Here is a 20,800-nt window from a genome sequence, read left to right as displayed (position 1 = left end):
CTGGGCTGAGGCGTGAGGCTGGAAGAGTCTGTCTGCATGTGTAGATATGCTTACAGGGCAGGGCCTCCAATGGGTGGGTGTTCTCTGCATGGAGATAAACGGGGGCCCGTTACACCAGAGATGAATATGACCCATAAAGTCAAATAGTTGGTCCTGTTCTAAGCTTTGAGCCATTCTTAGAAACCCTGGGCTTCCCCACGGCATGGAGCAAACGCCGCCCTCAAACCCCAACCATCTGCAGAACCGTTCCCCTTCGCCCCCCATCGGCCACCACTGAAGCTCAGAGCATCGATCTATTTAAACAGGATAAGGAAGGTAGAGGGGATGGGAAATGCCCCGAGGATGGTCCAGTGCAGAACAGACGCCCAGGCTGCTGTACTCTTCTGATGTTTTATTGATTTAGCCTCCCACTGTAAAGAAATCCAATACATGTGCAATATACAAGGAAAGTGCTGAGAAGGGGAGCGCGAGCAAGGGGAGAGATGGGGGCTGTTCACAAAAGGTAGCCGGGGTGTCGAGATGCTCCACGGCCCACGGTTGCTTGCCAGCAGGACGCGTGCTCAGTTGGAAGGAGCTTCAGAAGAGGTGAAGCAGCCTTTCTGATCCCACTGCATGTCCCTGATGCGACGGATGGACTGGATCTGGGGCTGGAAGGCAGACCACTCGTTCCAGTGCCTGAAGTCCCCTCTCTCAAAGAGATACTGGTAGCCTCGGTAGCCAGGGTACTGATATCCAACCCAGCTTTAGGGAAAGCCAAAAGAAAGCATCTCAGAGGTGTAGGATATTACAGGCCACACAGGTGCCGGGCCTCAGCGGGATCAGAGTCACCAGTTGTATGTCTATTGCCACAAAACACTAGGGCCGTAAACCCCTGGCGCAGTGGGCAGCCCAGAGCGCCAGGCTGTGGGGCCAGTGTGAGCAAAGGCTGCATGTGGTGGATGGTGCACGTGAAACAATCGATCACATGGACTTTCACCCGCCTGGGGGCTTTGCTCACTCTCGTGTGCCAGCCTAGCGCCCGGCGCTGGCATGGTAGAGCTCTGTCCTCTGCTGCAGGCTCCCCTCGCTCCTGCTGCCAGGCAGGGGAGCCCCGGCCGTCATGCCTGGTGCTGCCTGCCCTGAGTCGGCTCCTCGGCTCTCCTGGATCGGCTGTGACCGGACAGGGCGAGGCTGTCAGAAACTCCTGCATTCAGCCTGGCCCGGCCTGGAGGATTACCAGCCCCCCGCCCAGGTGTACTGTGCAGGAATGTGAATTGACTCTGGAGCCCGTCACCCCCTGGCCTGCCCCATGGATGTGGGAGGGTATAGACCTGCCCCAGGCACCAGATCCCTTTCCAGACTGTACAGGTATTTCCCCAGAGTGAAGAGGAGAGGCCAGCCTGCCAGGGACCCAGTGGGCAGCGGGGAGGCCCGTCAAAGGATTTTTCTGTTGGTTCTAAGGTGCGACGAGCAAACAGAGGCTGGGGGACTGGGCGTGGACTCCCCATGCCACGCTCCCGAGGCCTGCGGGCAGCGACAGGGCGTGGGGCAGAGGGAGCGAGTGCGGAGAGGCTGTCTGCTTACGTTCCATTGGACACTTTCACGCTTCCCACCCGGTCCCGGAAGCCGTGAGCCCAGAGGCTGGGCACGTCATCTTCCTGGATTTCCATCTTGTTGCCTTTGAAGTCAGCAGATTCAAAGAGGGAGATTTTATGGCCATCCGCCTCCTGGGGAAGACAGCAGGTAGAACCAGCTCACCAAGGCTGAGCCGCCCTCGCTTGGCAGAGCACCAGTGGCCTCCTGCCCTTCCGATGCGGTGCCCACGAGGGCGCAGAGCCCAGCATGGGGCAGCTGGACTGGCAGCCAGGCGGCAGCAACAGAAGCGACTCACGTGGTCCAGAGCCCAGCACGCTGGGGTGAGTCCCAGGAAGGGGAGCTCCTTGCTCCAGACGAGGAGCAGGGGGATGGGTGGGCTGCTGGGGGAGGGGAAGGGGGCGGGGGCGCTGCGACCCAAGCTGGGGGGAGAGGGGCTCTCCCTTCACTTGGAGCAGAGAAGAGGGACCCTGCTCCCCACCCTCCCTCGCCTTAACCCCTGCCTGCACTGAACGGCTGATGAAGGGAGCAGCTTCGTGACCGCCTCAAACCACACGGCATCCGAGAACGCCAGAAGCCCGTGCTGCTGCAGGTGCCGGCTGATCACGCGCGGGGCCCGGGAGGCGCCCTCCCTCCCGCAGCATTGCTCCCTGGACCAGGCTGTGCACCAGGAGGTGGGCGGCACTGGCTCGGCTTTCCTCCCAAGAGCCGTGGGGCTCAGCTCTGATGGGGGGCCCTGTTCCATCCAGCCACCCCCGCGCAGCCTGACCCCTCCGGAGCCTCGTTTTCTGCTCTTCTCCGGCTCTCACTTTTCACTCCTAGAAGCAGCCCAGTCTCACTCCAGTCCCAGAGTCTCTCTCACCATCTTGATGGGACGCAGGGACCGGAAGTAGTCGCTCCTGTAGCTGTTGGACCAGGTGTCCCAGCGCGGATACTCCCCCTTCTCCAAGATGAACATCTCCCCGCGCAGGTTGGACTGCTCAAAGGCCACCCAGCTGAGGAGAGGGGGGGACAGACCGTGAGGAAGGCAGCAGCCGGCAGGCCGCAGAGCCACAGGCACGAGACAAGAGACGGGTCAAAAATAACGGCAGCGCCGTCGTGTCTCCTGCAGTGGGGGCTGGGATCAGGTTCATTCGACAGCCAGGTGCTGAGCTAGCCTGGGAATTGCTAATCACGGCGGGATCGACCACCACCTCCCGGCCTCCACCTCGTCTGTCGCCCTGTGTGCCGGTGTCAGAATCGCCTGGATCGAGCCGGGCACCCAGGGGGACGTCCAGGGCCCCACAGCGGTGCAGCGTGCCCAGGGCCGGCTGCCAGGGCGTTGCCCCTCGTATCACTGTGCTCACTGCTCCATTGCACTTCTCTAGAGTCTCTGTTACAGACACAGCCCTCACCGCCTCCCTGCGCTGCTCTCAGCCGCTCCTTGCTTCTGCTGGCCCGGGGTGGGGGGGGGGGGGTGTGGAACTCAGCCCCTGTCAGTCGGCAGGAATGATTAGCATATTGCCCTCGGCTAAATTACCCAAGCGCCTCTGCCCACCCTGCTGTCCATGCTGCCCCGCCGGGAGGCCAAGTTTCTATGGGCTGTGTCACCTTGGCTGCCCTGCCTGAGCTACTGCACCAGTGCCCCTCAGATCAGGCACGTGCTGGGATGCTGCCACTGGCCATCTGCATTGCATGATCTCAGGGCTCCATGGAGCTCGTCTGCGGGCACCTATCTGTGGATTTGGGTGCTGAATCCGAACAGCGAGGCATGAACATTTCCTCCGTAGTGGTTCTCTTTACACCTTCCGTACAGCTCCCAGCACTCCCCGGTCTCACCCTCCCCAGCTCTGCTTTATTCTCATCCAGCTCTACCTGGCGGATTCCCTGCTCCCGGGCTGGGAAGGACCGTTTGCTGTCAGGGTTTACTGCGCAGTCTGCCTTCCAAGGCCCACACCCTCGGACAGCTCCATCCCCATGATGGACGGGGCACGGCCAGGCCTGCCGCTCGGCTTTCACCATTGGGCTCTCACGTTCCAAGGGCAGCAAGTTGCAATTGCCAGTGCTCTTGGTACCTCCTCAGCTGATCCTGGATTCTACCAGCCACCTTGGCTCTATGGGTCAGTGACACCCAGGGCCTGGCCGTGCGTTTTCCAGCCAAGGGCTCTGCTCAGACCAGTTCCCCTCTTTACTGAGTTTTCCCATAGGACGTGTGGGTCATGAACTCTCTTCTGCAGTTTCCTTAGCATAGCACATAGCCCCCGCCCTCCCGCTGCCCCCAAGCACTCTACAGAAGATCTGCTGAGCTCCTGCCCAGACATAACAGCTGCTGCAATGCTTCGGTCCACTCAGTAACTGCTCCCCAGAACAGCATCCAAAGACATGGGAGATGCTGGCCATAGGATGATGTAGCCTTCTGCATCCCATGGCAATGTCCGCCCAGCATTTTCCAGCAGATTTCCCCCAGCAGCACTAGCACCAGCAGCAGCAATGACGTGAGCGCTGGTGTAGGCAGGTCCTGAGGTCTGGTGAAATCATTGGGTTGTGGCTGTGCTAGGGCAGTGTGAGTTTTGGGGCTCTCAGAGGCTCACTCACTGAGCCCCGGATCTCACCAAGGAGCTGGTACAGAGCTGGTTTAATCCAGCGTCAGGCACCATTACAGACCCTTGATTTTACACGGGCTGATTCTCAAGTCATTTGTGACAACCAAACAGTTACTGGGCCAGCCTCGCTGGTGCGCTTCCTCTGCTTTGCACTGCGCTATCTGGCTGCAGGCTCTAGTCTCTGTAGGTCAGGGCTGTCGTTTTTAACCCCAGGTTTGAAGCAAATAGCCATGCACATCGGCAGCGATGCATTCCTTTGCTACTCCCATGAAATACTGGCGTTCAGGGGTTCTCCTGGCTTTACAAAACAAGCATCACGTACCCCGCACCCGCTTTCCCACCTCTGGTCTGCATCCTGCCTAGTCATACTCCTCCTTCCCTTTCGATGTTTGTAACCTCCAAAACGTCCAGGGTTTCCGGGTTACAGCTTAATCTTGCTCCTTCTTCCCCTGTGTGTCCTGTACAACAACAGCGACACTGAGCACTGACATCGCACTGTACATCTACAAAGCAGGGGTAAACTCGCCATGCAAGTTACATCTGTCATTCAAAGTACGTGACGCAAAGCTCCCGCCAGCGTCAGTCACGACTCGACTCCTAATGCCAGCAGCGGTCTCCTGGTCTCCTGCACAACATCCAGACTGCCTCACGGCGACCGAAACACCCTTCCCGTGGCAGAGAGGGGGTTGACCAGGCTGTGATTCTCTTTTAATAGCAAGATCACCCCTCTGCACGGGTATCAGTGACTCTGGCATTCACCCCTATGTTACTGCCAGTGCCTGCAATCCCTCTGATCCTCACATATTTATATTTCCTGCATTGCTGCTTCACACACAACCCGGGGAGCTGTCCTGAGGCTGTCCCCTCCCATACCCCACCTTGCGTGGTATCAGCCTGTTTCCCAGGCTGTGTGGGTGGTTATTCCAAGTACTTGGGTGGCTTTGCCTTGGCTTGCCCTGCATTCAGAGCATTCTCTCTTTTTATGGCCAATCTTCCCACGGTGCCAGTGCCTGATGGCAATGTTCCCCTGGCTTCCTTTTTGTTGCTCGCGCTCTTTGTTTTACAAATGGAACCTAATAGCTTTTCAGACATCCAGTTGGACTCCCTTTTCTCAGCCACTAGGAATCATAGACAAAGGCCACGCCACATTCAAATCTCTCCTTAAGACATATGCGCTCTGGCCAGCTTTAACGTGTCAGCTAAATTCTCCATCTCTGCACAGCCGGGAGCCGCCACTCTCCCCTGGCTCAGTGCTTCTTGCCCGGAAATGTTATCCCACGTGGCTGGCACCCTCTGAGCCGGCAGGGAGATCTGGCCCCCATGGCCAGGGAGCCAGTTCCCTGTTGGGGGAGAGGATAAGAGGGCCAGCACATGCCTTGCAACTGGCTACCAAATGAAAATGGTGGAAGGCAGTGGAGAGCCAGGCCCTGGATCTCTGTGAGTTAGACTCACCTCCAGGGAACTAAACCTTCCTGTCCAGGTCACGTTCAGGAATCACTCCAAACCACTCCCTTTGTCTTTACCCAGCTTCATAATACTCTTGGAGTTCGCAGGGCTACTAAAGGGTAATGGAGTATTAACAAGAACCACAACGACATCGTGATACCCCATCCTAACACCTCACATTTCAGGTGACAACCGGCGCTGCAAAACCGCTGTCAGGAGGCTGTGCGGTGCTGAATGCCTGAACCCCCCACTGAAGCACCACCCACTGCCACTGGGTGGAGGCAGTCTGCAGCTTTGGTTAACCTTTGCCCGAGGGATGCGGCTGTCCCTCTTCAATGCAATTGATGGTAATAAAGCCATGGAGTCTGCACGGCATCCCTGCGCCTTTCTCCAGAATAGCTTCTTTCCACCTCTGGTGCGTTGCACGGTTCTCTGTGGAGAAGGGATCATTCACTTCCCTCTTCTGCAGGATGCGTTTTGTGTCCTTTTCTGATAGACACTCACCCTAGTCAACTCCAAGGCCCTCTCAGGAACTCCATTCCCCAGTGATGATCAGAGAAGATTAGAGTTGGAAGGGACCTCAGGAGGTATCTAGTCCAGTGTTTCTCAACCTTTCCAGTAGCAAGTGCCCCTAACTTCTGAACATTGTAATAAGGACCCAGCACTCAATGTTCCACTCTGAGAAATACAATCTTTTCCCCCTTTACCGCTGGACGACTGTATTTCTCGTACAGCAGGAGAGTTCTGAGTTCTGCAGTGCTGTGTGGCTGTGGCAGATCACAAAACCCCCTGCTGTTTCTCCCCTCCTTCCTCCTTCTCTTCCTCCGTATAGGAGCAAAGGCCAACGCCAGCCAATCACTATGGCCTGACGGCGGGTCAAGTGCTGTTCTCCTCACACAGGCGGGAACTTGTGAGGTACGAGCAGGCACTGGCGGCCCACCAGAGTGGAAAACAGCGCTCCCCGTGGCCATCCCTAGGGGGGTGCAGGCCTGGGGCAAATCACAGTGCGTGGGCCCCTCTTAACATTTTTATACTGGTGTCTAAAAGCCTCCAAGTCCAGGATACGTCTCCTACTTTATTTCCTGATTCAAATGTAATTTGAAGGAAAGATTCCCTGGGGAAGCACCTGTTTTCACTATATGAAAGCACAGAGCAAACGGCCAGGACACACAGCTGCAAAATACAGCAGCAAACGCACACATATGCACACTCTCTAGTTCCTCTGCTACACATTCGGGCAAATCTGACTTCCCAGAGAGCTGAACAGCCTTCATTTTGGGTGGCACCTTCCCAGGGGCTGATTTCAGGAAGCACTGAGTCCCCAGCCTCTCAACATCAGACCCAGCAAGGGTGTCTCAGCTGGGCATCCTAAATCACCCGCCACTTCTGACTGTCTGGGCCTACACGTCCTGCGCTGCAGTGCCTGGGCCTATGCTAAATGATCTGGCTCCGGGAATTGCATGGCGTCGCATTTAAAAGGTTAATTATCACAGCAGACTGTGGCGATGGTTCAATGTAGCCTGATGCGCTGGATACAGGCCGACTCCAAAGACCACAAGGGGCTCGGTTCCCAGCCATCGAGGAAAACATCGTATAAGCTCTGGAAGTCAGCAGTAGGGCTTTGCACACTTAGTTGTGCCCCCTAGCACAGTGGCTGTCTTTTGAACCCTGCCATTCACTCTGCCTGCGAGACCTCTCTGAACACGCGCAAGCCTCTCGTGTGTCTCCTGCCCCAGCTGGTCACTTACGGTCCAGTGCCGACAATAACGCTGCGCACCCGCTCGAACCCGCGCTCGCCCAGGTTCTGGCACTCGTTTGTGAGCTCCATCTGCTTGCCTTGGAAATTCTCCTGGTCAAAGATGGTGATCTGTAGGGAGCCAAAGGAAAAGAGCTCAGGGGGGTTGTGGCTTGAACCCATCCTCTGGGGGATCTTCTCCCACAGCTGCTGCGCTGCCATCAGTGCCAGCGTCCCCTGGAGTCAGTTAAATGCTAGGACACACCAGGCCCGCGCTTGTGCACCGAGCGCCTGCAGCAGGTGGGTTCTGCCGCCACATCCTGACGCTCCACCAGGCTGGCCCTGAGAAGTGCAGCAGCTGTGGGAGAATGTAAGGGCGTTCTACCGTGTCGGTCCTGTTTTGAATCGCTCTCTCTTGCCACAGGGTGGGCTATGGTATCTGGTTTCTTCCCTGACCGCGTACAACCATTCAGATTCATGCTTGGATATTTCAGGGACCTGGAGAGATGCGGTGGGACTTCCATCCCACCCCTGCTCAGTCTGAGCCGATGCCCCAGGACCAGTCTCCAGTAGTTCTAGCACAGTGCTGACTCGAATAGGCCCCTCTAGGGAGGCCCAGGCTCCAGTTACAGCTGTCCCCTTCCTGCTTTTTGTCCCGGGCTGATTTGCAAATGGCCTCAAAGCAGACTCTCGTTTTGCACCCGAAAACCCGGGCGTGCCTGTGTGAATGCTCCCAAAGTGGCATGCCTGGCGCAGCCAGAGTGGGTGCCGGGGCTGAGCTCGGGAATGACACACCCTCTCCAGGAAACGGGCCGCCCGGCAGCGTCTGTCACTTTCACAGGGTTGCCAAATCAGAAGCTGCGTTGAAAGCCGTGGCCTTTGCTGTCTGGAGGTGGCCTGAGTGTACCTGGAAGGACGGCTTTCCTCCCCATTCCTCACCGCTCCCACGGCACAGGCTTTTTCAGAGCACACCGCTGCCACCAGCCATTCCAGGGCCGCATCCTAGCGCCACAGAGCCATCTGGTTTACCCATCGGTGCACTGCTCCTGGAGCTGGGGAAGAGCAGCTGCAGCTCACAGCCGCAGCACCAGCTTGAGAGCTTCTGCCCTGCTCCTAGACCCGGTGTCTTGTATTTGTCTAGCAGCAGGAGAAGGAGGGAATGGCTGGAAGCCTCAGACCCCAAATCCACGACATGGGGCAGACAGAGCATCTGGAACCAGTCCCTACCACCAGCCTGTCTTCAGCCTCTAGGCAGAGATGGCTAAAGCCCTAGGAAACATGTTGGCTGGGCTGACTCTGCCTCTGCCCCTGGGACAGAGGAGGAGGGAACTGAGGGCCTGTCTCCTTCTCTACCTTCTGCGAGTCCCAGCCAGCCACTCCACTGCAGGCACTCCTAGAATCCCGCGGGCTGGCGCTTGGTGCGGCAGGAATCCGCCTCGTCATTTCGGGGCTGCTCAGAGGAGGCGTCTGCAGGCGCAGCAAGTGGCTGCCTCTGTGCGAGGCAAAGCCCAGAGCAGGGAGCAGGCCTGCCACGGCCGGCTCAGGGTAACGGCGCTGGCCCCTGTGGGGAGAAGCCCTGCCCTAGTGGGGGGGCAGGATCTGGGCAGCCGGGGCCCAGGAATGATGCTCCTGAGCTAAGAACATGCTCTTTCGTTAGCCTGACACTCCCCAGCCAGCCACCGCACCTGGCTGCCAAGATGCTCCCCCACTGCCCGGGACCGAGGCTCCCTGCTACCCGCCCCAGCGCCCCAGGCAGGGGCTGCTCACGCCCAGGGGCTTACCCTGAAAGCTGCCGTGGAAGGCCTCTGAGCCTTGCTGTTGGACATGGGAACGCGGTCCGGAGCTGGAGCTGGGCCCAGGCCTCCCTTCTGCTTGTCGTCAGCTGCGTGGCTGGGGACGGCGGGTTTCCTGGCGTCTGACATGGCTGGGTGCGGCTCAGGTCAGACGGGCACAGAAGGGAGACATGGTTTGCAGGTTAGCGCGTGTGTCGCAGGAACACAATGAGCAGCCAGCGGGGGCCGGCGTCCTCTCGCCCCTCGGCCTGCTCCACCCATCACCCAGCAGTTCACCGCTGGCCCGGGGAGCCAGCAACCGGCCTTCGCCCCCCAAGGAGCGCTGCGATTCCCCGGCCACAGATGGGCTGTGTCCCTCACGTGCGGGGCTGGGGGGCCCCAGGCTCACGCTGCCTCTTTGCACCCCTTTAGCTGTTGGCTTCTTTTGCAATTGACTGGCAAGTCACAGCTGGAGCTGGGAGAATTCCCGGGCCCTGCCCATGCCATGGGGTCACTCTGCACATGGCCCGCTGCCAGGGGCTAGCGCTTGTGGGGACGGGCGTGCTGGGGCAGGGGAACTGCTCCGCACACAGACAAGCAGGCCCTCAGGAACCTGAACCTCATCGTCAGGGGCAGCCCGGCCAAGAGCTGACAGGTGCCGTGTGACTCGGGGAGCCCATCGCACAGCTGGCGCGGCCCATCCTGGCGTATCAGGGATGTGTGGGGAGAATGGGGCGCAGCGCCTGGCACCTCGCCAACGGGGCAAGCCAGGACCCTGGCCCGGGGCACCACAGTCCCTGCTGTAGCAAGGGGAGGGGGCACCTCCGCCTGGCAAAGCGCACATCAGCCCAGATGTGTCCAGGAGCTGGAGACACCTGTGCCCACCTCTGGTCCCACCCTGCTCGTCAGACAGCTGTGCCGCCCCTTCGCCCCGCTTGGCCAGTCTCCACACCTCGTTCAGAGAGCACGGGCGCTGCACCGCCGTGTCCTGGAGTCTGCGGCCATGAGGCTGTGAGCTTGAGCCTCTGTGCGGCCCATCCCAATCCCCCTCGGTCTCAGAGAGTCGCTGGCCCCACCAGCCGCTTGCCCAGGGTCTGTCCCTGCTCCCTGGGCCAGGCCCTCTGCCCTGCCAGCCGCTTGCCAAGGCGCTTCGTCATCTTCTTACCTGGACAGCTGCTGCTTCCTGGCAGGATGAGCAGACTTGTGCGTCGGGGTCCGGTGCCGCCCCCACTTTATAGGCTGGCGAGGGCAGAGCCCCGGCCGGCACACAATGGAAGTGCCGGCTCATCAGTCTCTGCCCTGAGGCTCGCAGTCAGCACCCACTGCAGAGTGCCTGGTGAGCCGGAAACCTCCCTCGGGCCCCAGGCACCGCTGCTGAGCCCAGCATTTCCATTGTGAGCCCTCGCACAACGGAAAGGCCTGACAGGGCCACTTTCCAGCCCCTCGCAGCATCGCCCTCCCCACGCCCCGTGCTCTAGGGCAGAGCTGTTATTCGCAGGGTACCCCGGGGATCGGACGCCCGGAGAGACGCGGCCTGTCCAGGGTCACACAGGAAGCCTCTCGCTGGGGCAGGAATCGAATGTAGGGGTCCTGTAGCCCTACCTACGGCAATGCACTCCACCGGGGTCCTCAGGCGGCGACTCCCTTCTGCAGCCAGCGGGAGGGGAGCTGTGGGTCACTCTGAAAGCCCCCGCGGGTCAGTTTTGGCCCCCGTGGGCCCCCGGACCGGGAACCACTGCACTAAGCTGTCCTTCCTCCCTCATAACCAGATGACATGATCCGTGCAGCCCTGGCAGTGTCTGCTGGGGCCCTGTTCCACCGCAGCGGCCCATACCCGGGTGTCAGTGAGACGGGCCTGTCCATCGCCGCCTCCCTTTGGCACGCTGGGAGCTTCCTGTCTCCAGCTGATTCCCGGTCAGACCCGTGCTCTGGCCGTGCACTTTAAAGACCGTCTCACAGAGCCGTCGATTTTTAAGTCCAGAAGGGAGCAGCGTAATCATTTGGTTTGGCCTCCTGTATAACACAGGCCATAGAACTTGCCTGAAATAATTCCTGCTTCACGTCCCCTAGCTGTGGTTGAATTAGAGCAGATCTATCAGAAAACCATCTGATCCCTTGATTTAAAAATCGCCAGAGATGGAGAACCCTTTGGGGAGCTGCTCAAGGGTTATTTAGCCTCACGGTTCAAAATTGGCACCCCATTTCTAGCTTCTGCTTCCCACATTGACTCACGCTAGACCTTGATTGGCTAGATCAGTAGTTCCCAAGCGTCTTACTAGGCAACCCACCCACTGCATTGGGACATACAGACCCAGCCAAAACAATGACACACCTCCATGCCCTTCCTGCTCTCCCCATTCCTGAGAGTTTTCGGAGATACGGCCAGAGTCATCTAGTGAGGCCAGGGTCCCCCTCACAGCTGATGGCTTCTCTCAAGCTTGGAATCTCTCGCTCTGACCCCTGCCTGCAGTCAGGGTCCTTCTTCTGTTCTCTCAAATAGCTCTTCCCTCTGTAAGGCCCCGGCTCAGAGCCCTTTGTCAGCTGCAACCCCAATCAGCCTGGTCAGGTGAGCCAAGCCCACACCCAGTGACCTGGTATCTGGTTACTGGCTCATTTGGTTTGGTCACCTTCTCTAGCACATCCACTGCACCGCTCAGTTAGAGCTATTCTGATGGCTCTGGGTTTTGATAGTCCACTCGCCCAGCCCGGACATGGCTACCTGGCACCTGTTAGCCCACTGACCACCCATTCCTCACTCCCAGTGAAGGACTTTGGAAAGAAGTTAACTCCTTGAGGTCAGGTAACAAGCAGCACAAGATTAAAACAGGTATACAGGGTCACACACAATATTTCATTAAAATAATGCAGAAATCTCCCACATTCTCCACATCTGGTATTAATTAGACTACTCTCCTTTACTTCTTTATTAAAGAACAACTCCTTTATCAGATGTTCCATTGTTTTTCCCAGGATCTAGGTCAGACTGACAGCTTATGACTATCTGGGTCATTGCATTTACCCTTTTTAAATATTGTCACAACATTAGCGTTCTTCTGGAACTTCCCCAGTGCTCCAAGATTTATGGAAAAAAAAATCAACATTAATGGTTCAGAGAACTCCTCGGCCAGCTCTTTTAAAACTCTTGGATGCAAGTTATCTGGACTTGCTCATTTTAAAATGTCTGACTTTAGTAGCTTCTGCTTAACATCCTTCTTACTTTCCATTCCAACAGTAAGTATTTAATTAGCATATGATATGACTACCTCAGCTGGCTTTTTCCCAAACACAGAACAGAAATAGGCATTGAACTTCTCTGCAGTATTATTGACAATGCTACCCTTTCCAACTAGTAATGGACAAATACCATTGTTAGGATTCTTTTTGTTCCTAATATACTTAAAACCATCTTCTTATTGTCCTTAATTCTGCTGCCCATAGATCTTCCTGTGTGTCCTGTAGGTTCCCTTAAAGATTTTCTACAATTTCTAGCTCCTAGTTTATATTCCTTGCTATCAACTTCCCGTTTTCCATTTGTTATATCTTGTTTTTACATTTTCTACAGCTGTTTTCACTTCCTCTCTAATGCAGGCTGCTTTTTTAATCAGTGTGGCCTTCTTTCTCAGCTGTGGGATTGTGGCTTTTGGGGCATCTAGAAAATGTTCTTAAACAGTTCCTAAGTATCAGTCACATTTTTCTGTTTAAATTCTCTCTCCCAACTGATCTGACCCAGAATAACTTATTCAGCTTTGTGAAAATGGCTCATTTAAAGCAGCAAGTGTACACATTACTGGTTTGGACTTTATTCTGTTTGTACATCACAAATGTAATCAAGTCATGATTATCTGCACTTAAGCAACCACTATCTTTGAGTTCTATGACCAGTTCCTCTTTATCTGTCAAGACATGGTCTAATACAGCATTCCTTGGTGTTGGATGGAGCACATTTCGAGTTAGGAAATTGTCTTCTGTAAGGTTTAGAAATTCCAAGGATGTTTTAGTGCTGGCACCATGCGACCCCCCGCAAGTGTCACTCACATTGAAGTCCCCCGTTGTTTTTATTCCTACACATCATAGATAGGTGTGTCAGGAGGCTGTCATCCTGTCCCTAGTGTGATGTGGTGGTCTGTAGCAGACATCAATTAATACCCCATCTTGTGCTTTATCTATCAGGACGTTGAGCCATAAAGATCTCAGATCATTTCCTCCTGGTGTATCAGTGACTCGAAAAGAGCGAATGCCATTTTTGACAGAGTGGCATTTCCCCCCTCCCCTTTTGTGCACGCTCTCCTTCCGAAATCGGTTCTGACCATCGGTTTTGACATTATCCCCCCAGCTTTCAGTAACACCAACTAGCTCGACTTGATGCTCAGAAATGAGCAACTGCAGTTCCTCTTGTTTGTGACCCAGGCTCCTAGCATGGGGGACGTAGGGAATTTCTTCTCTTCGTGTCCTCTGCTTCCTTGAGTAATTCTGGTCTCACCATCTCCATTCTGTGCCAATCTGTGCCAATTCTGCTCATCTCTTCCCTCTCTGTACCCTCCCCTTTTGCTACTAGTTTAACGCCCTCCTGACTACTCTCGCCAGCCCATCCCGGAGGGGGAGGTCATCCGGACTGCACAGCCCCCTCTCCCCATAGAGGGTGGACCAGTGTGCCACAAAACCCAGGGTAACAGATCAGGGCAGGCAACGCCTCTTCTCTTCACAATCCATAGTAAAGAGAGTCCCCAGAGAGAAACGTGCGGGGCTCACGTCCACCTAGGTGCCTGGCCCTTCTGGCAGGGCAGGACAGCCAACTGTTAGGGGGCTGGTCTGTAGCCAGGCAGTCCCTCCAGGAGTCCAGGAGCCCAGGCCCTCGGGCAGGGCATTAACGCAGTCTAGGGCTCCAGGCAAAAAGGGGTCGAGCACCAGCGAGGTTTCGCAGGCCAGGGTGAGGCTACCACCCCGAGGCTTTCCCTTCCTATCCTCTGCTACGGCCCTGGCTGCACACTGTGTGGTGGTTCTGTTATAGGGAGGAGTCAGATCCCCCTGCCCGACTCAGGAGTTACGGTCCCTTCCCCACTTCCTACTGTGCCGTGCAAAGCCTGTGCATAGACTCACACGCCCAGGAGGGAGCCCAGAGTCATGGCTTCACAGACAGCTACGAGCCATTCACACCTCTGGCTGTGAGCCTCTGCAGAGAGCAAGGAACCCTTTCTGCCCCCTAGGTGACGCGGCAGCACACGGGGGAAACTGAGGCACACAGAGGCTGCATACCAATATGACAAAAAATGCCCGCTTCGTCCCATCCAGCTGTGCTCCAGCAAGGAGGCCGAGTCCCGCCCTCATACAGAGGCTGGCTGTGATGGAGGCGGGGGTCTCAGCAGTGAGTGGCAGGGAAGCAGCTGCAGGAGTGAGTTTGGAAGGGTTCTCCTACGTCCCGGACCTGCAGGTAACAAACCACCCAGCCTGTTCAGCTGCCTGGACGGGAGAGGCAAAGGACCACGTGCTGGGACTGAGCGGTATTGGCAGAGCTGCTGGACGGTGGCTTTGGCCCTTCCCGCGAGACCAGAGCTCTTGGTTCTTCCCGTCTAGGAGCGTCTCATTCACACGTGGCCCGTGCGGAGAAGCAGACGAGAGCCCAGGCCCAGAGAGTGCTGGGCAGGGGGCTAGAGAGAGATCCTCAGGTTCTCGCTCGCTGCTTCCCGCCCCCAGTCGCTCACCCACCGACTCAGCCGGGGGGTGCGGCTGGCGCTGGCTGGGAGCGGGCTGTGTCTGCGTGAAAGCCCCTGACACTCTCCTGCGCTGGATGGGGCAGCGAAGCTGGCGCTGTCGGGTGAGCGAGGTCAGAGGCCCCGGCTCTCTAGGGAGGCATCTCAAGGCGCAGCTGTCTGCCGTCCTCGGGAACGAGCCAAGGGCAGGGAGAAGGCTCTGTGCTGAGCAGGGAGCCTGGCCCCGCCGGCCCCTGCCGTGCGTTCGCTCCTCTACAGAACAGCCCGAGGTCCCTCCCTCCCCATGTGCTGAGCCAGGGGTTTCTGCAATGCCCTGCCTGTCTCTGTGTCCATGCGGAGGCTATAAAAACCCAACCGGAGGGATGTTGGCCAGGTGTCTCCCCGGACAGTCCAGCCGCTCCTCAGCAGGTAAGTGCAGGGAGCAGCTGCCCTCGGAGCACGCTCGCCTCCGGAGGCTCTTTGACTTGGAGCTGGAGGGGCGGCTTGCTTGGGCACCCGAGGGGCCGGGGATTCTCCCGGGAGGAGGAGCGGGAGGGTCAGACTGAGCAGGAGCAGCCGTTTGCTGGCGGGGGTCCAAGAACTCTGTCCTGGAGCAGGGCGTCCGGCCCTAGGAGCCCGCTGGCCCTGCCATCGGACACAGGGCAGCACCTAGCCATGCTGATGGAGGAAAGCCTGCCCTTCGGGAGCACGCCGTGCCCGCTGCCGGCAACACCGCTCTGCCCCGGCACCCCGCACCTCTCAGAGCGGAGCCGGCGGTGCCAGAGGAGGTGGCAGAGAAGGGCGCAGAGTTCCCGGCCAGAGCTTTGTGGGGTTAGCGCTCTCCGCTGTGTCCTGTGCTGGGCGTGGCAGCAGTTCAGAGCCCTGCGGCTTGCCCCTGTCTGAGCTCAGAGCGCCCGGGGACATGCACAGACAGCAACTCCGCAGCGTGGCTGGCTCCATGGGCCCCAGGGCGCCCCAGGCGTGCGTTTCTGCCCTAGGTCTCTGACCCCGTGTCCGACAGCACCACAAAGCCAAGGGGCTTCCAACCAGTCCAGGCTCCCCTCCCCTGCAGCGAGGACACAACACCCAGAGCCACACGGTCCTACGGGGGGTGGGGGGCCATCGTTCGCTGACGTCCCTTGGCTCTCCTGTTCTCCTTACGGCCCCACGCTCAGCCAGCCCGGCCTCCAGTCTCCAACGTGCAGGTCTGTCAGCGCCCAGGCAAGACAAAATACCCTGGGTACCGTGGTGAGAGGGGCCTGCCCTCCTGCTGCCCCCACCATGTGGGGGTGAGACAGCGCCCCAGCCCCCCGGCCAGCCTGTGCCCTGGATCCCGTGGGGACGTGGGGAGCAGCAGGGGCCCCCCCGCCTACAGCACGGTGCCCTTGCAGCCGGGCAGCCTCGGATGCCTCGTCACTGCTGTTGTCTGCAGACCTGGGCGCTTTCGTAGGCGAGGGAGGGGCTCACGCGGAAGGCACACGGGTGTGGGGGGAGCTGGGACCCAGACACGAAGCCCAATCTCATGGCCCCCTCCTGGTGACTGCATCTCAGCTGCAGCCCAGCCCCCAGGGGCTGAACTCAGCTTTGCTTTGCTCTCTCCTGGCAGCGCCTGGCCCCAGAGCCTCTTGTTATAGCTGACGACACTAGTTAGTTTTTGCTGCTGCCTACAAAATAATTGTGTCTGTCGGCTGCCTCCTGATCAGGCGAGCGGCTGGGACCGTAAGCGCCGGGGGGGCTGCTGGCCCTTTGCAAACCCTCCCCCACCCACCGTCAAACTGGGACTGAGCCCCTCTCTGCGGGACCTTGCCTAGGATGCTTCCTGCAGTGGCAGCCCCAGCGGGAGGTTTTTACAATGACAACTGAGTGGGAGAGCAAGCAGGCGCAGGGGCAGGGAATGGCCCTGACTGAGCTCAGACTGGCCAAAGCCTGGGCCTGGCACCAGGCAGAGCCCAGCAGAGCCGCCCAGGCCGGGACACACTCTCATTTCTCGGTTCCGTGGCCCTGCCTGGCCCTGCCCGCAGCCCGAGGCGCCAGCCCCCGTGAAGGGCTCTCCTTGGGCCTGGCCTGGGCAGGAAGGAGCCCGACTCCCCGCAGAACGGTGGTTCCCGTGGGAGCTGCAGGCCTGGCAGGTGCGGGAAAGTGTCTGGGGTCTCAGTGGGCGCCATGGCGCTCTCGAGGTCCGTGCAGCGCCGGGTTACACCCACAGACCTCAGCCATCCACCCTGGCTCTCCTCGCCTTGGCGCCAACAGCAGGACTCAGCCCCGCCCGCTGACAGCAGCTCAGGGCCATGCCCCATGCCCAGGTGGTGCCGCCGGTCGTCCCGGGCCACGGTTGGGGTGGGATTTAGGATGCCCTCTGAACACCAGTGGCTCCGTGAAGCTTTGGTTTGCTCTGCCTGCCCGCAGGAGGGTAAGCGCAGGCCTTGGGCCTGGTCTGTATGGCAGCCCTCAGACAGTGGGCTCCCGGAGCGACCCCAGACTATAGGGCTCGTGGGCTTAGCAATGGCCAGGGGAGGCAGCTGCTCTGTGGGGCGACCTCGCCCCTCCAGCCCCGGCAGCCTGCAGCTAGTTGCCAACAACACAAACTTGCGTGGAGCAGATTTTAAGCCTCTGGTTTTCTCATTTCCCCCCAGGACAGAGCCATAATGAGCCACCAGTGCACTAAGTTCTCTGGCCTCTGGAAGGTACGGCCAGGCCAGGCGGGGTCTCGGCAGGAGAATCGCCCACTGCTGGTTCAGCACCAGAGCCCGTGCTGCTGCCTGGGCAACAGGACCCGCTCGCTGTCTTTTCACCAGCACTTGGGATGTTTGCATGGTGAAGCGGAAATGCACCCGGGCCGGTCCCACGGAGCCTGCGCCCACGGCGCGGCTCAGACACGGCAAGGCGGGGAAGAGGGGGCAGGCTGCGGTAGCTGGCCGGGAAAGGGTGAGAGTTTAGTCTGACACCCCCTTCGTCCCCCCCGCTGCCGATCGGCCCGGAAGGGGGCGAGGGGACGACTCCCTCGGCCCCAGCCTGGTGAACACCCATGGACAGAAATCGGCACTAGCCAGGCTCACCCTCTTTTCTCTGGTGGCTGCTGTCTCAGGCCTGTCCCAGCTCCGATAACGGCCAGTGGGGGCTGCGGGGCACAGGCCGGAGGGCACCAGCTCCGCGCTGCCCGGTCTCCTCCAGCAGGCTCAGGAGGGAGGGGTGGTGGGGTTTAGTTTGAGGGTGTTTTGCACCCCCTGCTCGCTGCAGCCGAGCACTGGACGCAGCAGGTTTGGGCTCCGTCTCGGTGCATCGGGCCCAGCTACTTTGCTCCTCCCTGGCTGAGTGCAAAGTGGGGATAATTCCCAGCTCCGCAGAGTCTCTGCCAGCCCGACGGCTGGGGCAGGGCCAGCGAGCCAGGCTCAGCAGTGCCACGGGATGGTGGCGAGCCGAGTGCAGTGCCCATCCCGCTGATGCCAGGGCCAAGGGCTCAAGTCAGATTCCCTGGGGCTGCAGCCCCTGTCTGCCAGGCCCCCCTGTAGCACAGCTCGCCCCGCTGCAATTTACCGGGCCTGGCAGGCTCACGGGGCAGGTGCTGATCTGCAGCAGTGGTGTCTAAGGGGTTGGCACCCAGGTGCTGCAGCGTGGGAGCTGCCCCCAGGGTGGTGGGAGGCGCTGGCCACTCCAGGAGCGCCGCTCTGTGATGCTGGAGGCCCCTAATCCCGGCTGTCCTCCCCCAGATCGTGGTGTGGGATGAGGAGCTCTTCCAGGGCCGGAGACAGGAGTTCGCCGCCGAGTGCTATGACGTCACGGCCTGCGGCCTCCCCACCATCCGCTCCGTCAAGGTTGAGAGTGGCGCGTGAGTCCCGGGACGTCCCTGCCCTGCTCCCCGTCGCACCCCCGTTCCCAATCCGCCACCCCTGCAGGATGCTGCGTCCCGGGGGGCGATGGCGGCCGCAGGGAATTTCAGTGATCTTTTGTCACCCCAGAGACTTGGCGTTTTTCCCTGGGAAATGGTCCTGCTTCCCGGCGTGGGGCAAACCTGTCCCGAGGGGCTGCTAGCCCCAGCCATGGAGAGCAGCGGCCCAGCCCCGCGTAGCTTGCCCAGGGCACATCCATCCACCCCTTGCTCAGCCGCGTGCCAGGCTGCCCCTGCTGACCCCATCTCTCCACAGGCTGGCAGGGAGTGGCCAGCAGGGTCCTGGGACCCCGAGCGGAGTCAGGGAGTGGGCAAAGGTGCAGAGCTGGCCGGCCGGCCATCCCAGCTCAGGTGCCTGGCGGATACGCCACAGCCCGTTGCCCCGGCCCCAGGCTGCCGCGGTCGCCTGGGCCCTCCCGGGTGAGAAGAGGGGGGCTGGCCCCGATCTCCCAAGCCCACCCACTCTCTGGCTTCCCGCAGGTGGGCAGGCTTCGAGCACGCGGGCTTCCAGGGGCAGCAGTTCGTTCTGGAGCGAGGCGAGTACCCAGGCTGGGAGGCCTGGAGCGGCAGCAACGCCTACCGTGTGGGGAGGATGAGCTCCTTCCGCCCCATCGCCTGTGCCGTGAGTAGGGCTGGCCGACTGCCCCCTGGGCCCGGCTCCCCCACCCCCAGAGCCGTGACCCCTCCAGCCCTGCTCTCCCTGGGGCCGCCACTCAGCGCTATGATGGCCTGGGCAGCCAGGGTCCTTGCCAGTTTCCCGGTCTCTCAGGCCGCGTCCCACATTCCCGCTGTGCCCGGCCCATGGGGGAGAGGCTGGTGCGGCCCCAGCCCCGGGCACGGGCCACCCAGACGCGGGCGTTGGCGCTGAGGGGGCTGGCTCCTGCTCCCCTGTCTGTGAGGGGCGCTGCACGGCACTGGCCCGGCGCCCCCAGGCTCGCCCGGCAAGGCATGCCAAGGCTGGGCTCAGGCACCGAGACCTCTGCAGCGGGGCCACGGAGAGCGGCTTGGCATTCCTGACGCTTCAGCCCACCTCCGAGCTCGCCCAGGCCTCCGGCTGCCAGGAGGTGAACAGGGGTGCGTTGCAGGTGCCCTGGGAATTGCTCTGAGCCCCGGCTCCCAGCTGGGGCAGGGCGGCCCTGTGGAGCAGGCAGGCCCAGCCCACGTGAGATCTCCCTGTCCCCTCGCTGCAGAGTCACCGGGACAGCAAGATGACGATCTTCGAGTGGGAGAACTTCCTGGGGCGGAAAGCGGAGCTAAACGACGACTACCCTTCCCTGCCGGCCATGGGCTGGGATAGCAGCGCGGTGGGCTCCTTCCGCGCTCACTCTGGCGCGTGAGTACCTCCCGAGGGGGCGGGAGAGCTCGCTGAGCCCCACACGCTGACCCGGCACCGCACTGCAGCAGCACCCCCCTGCCATGGAGCGGCCAGGCCCCCAGGCCAGGACTCAGGGCCCCAGCCGGGTCCCAGAGTGGGAAGCTGTGGCTGGGGAGAACTGGTAGGACCCTGAGGGCCGAGGGCCCCGGCGGTTCAGACCCCCCCCCCACATGCTGTAGCGTGTGGGGCCCAGTCTTGCGGCCCCCGCTTGCCACCCTCCCTGCTCCTCTGGGGTGGGTTCTGGCTCCAAGGCGATGGCTTCCCCTGTGCTTCTTCCGCAGCTGGGTCTGCTCCCAGTTCCCTGGGTACCGGGGTTTCCAGTACATTGTGGAGTGCGACCGTCACGCGGGCGAGTACAAGCGCTTCCAGGAGTGGGGCTCTCACGCACAGACGTCTCAGGTTCAGTCCATCCGGAGGATCCAGCAATAAGCGCCGCAAACCGCACGGCCGCCCCCCGCCCCTTCCTGCCCCTCAGCGGCTTCCCCGCGTTCGTCTGGCCCCCGCCCGGCTCAGGCGCCCTCTTTGCTCACTCAAATCAAGGCTCAATAAATGTGCATTTGTCTAACCCAGCCGGGGCCAGTAAGTCCAGCTTATTGCAGCTGACAGCAGCCCGGGCGTGAGCATGGGGCGTCAGGCCGGACTGGCTCCTTGTCCCTTGCTCCAGCTACCTGGCAGGTCAGGGGACTCGTTAAGACAGGCAGCCTGGCAGCCGGTGGGCACGGACGCAGAGCCGGCCAGCTGGTAC

At 60.0% G+C, this 20,800-nt stretch overlaps 2 protein-coding genes across 2 annotated transcripts; one reads left to right on the top strand and one right to left on the bottom strand.

Moving 5' to 3' along the window:
• Nucleotides 1-412: 412 nt before the first annotated feature.
• CRYBB1 (crystallin beta B1) lies at nucleotides 413-9,257 on the bottom strand. The gene is made up of 5 exons (XM_067539931.1): nucleotides 9,117-9,257; nucleotides 7,349-7,572; nucleotides 2,435-2,567; nucleotides 1,564-1,706; nucleotides 413-741 (listed from the first exon to the last, which is right to left on the bottom strand). Exons 1-5 carry the CDS (start codon nucleotides 9,255-9,257, stop codon nucleotides 561-563), a joined length of 822 nt encoding a protein of 273 aa, XP_067396032.1. The 3' UTR covers nucleotides 413-560.
• Nucleotides 9,258-17,439: 8,182 nt separating this feature from the next.
• Nucleotides 17,440-20,589, top strand: CRYBA4 (crystallin beta A4). Its single transcript, XM_067539354.1, has 5 exons — nucleotides 17,440-17,478; nucleotides 18,502-18,620; nucleotides 19,161-19,302; nucleotides 19,871-20,013; nucleotides 20,337-20,589. Exons 1-5 carry the CDS (start codon nucleotides 17,440-17,442, stop codon nucleotides 20,482-20,484), a joined length of 591 nt encoding a protein of 196 aa, XP_067395455.1. The 3' UTR covers nucleotides 20,485-20,589.
• Nucleotides 20,590-20,800: the final 211 nt, after the last annotated feature.

Source organism: Emydura macquarii, unplaced genomic scaffold, assembly GCF_026122565.2.
Source record: "Emydura macquarii macquarii isolate MOO-44397 ecotype Brisbane River unplaced genomic scaffold, CSIRO-AGI_Emac_v2 contig_554, whole genome shotgun sequence".
Taxonomy (NCBI): Eukaryota; Metazoa; Chordata; order Testudines; family Chelidae; genus Emydura; species Emydura macquarii.
This window is presented reverse-complemented; position numbering and strand designations above follow the sequence as displayed.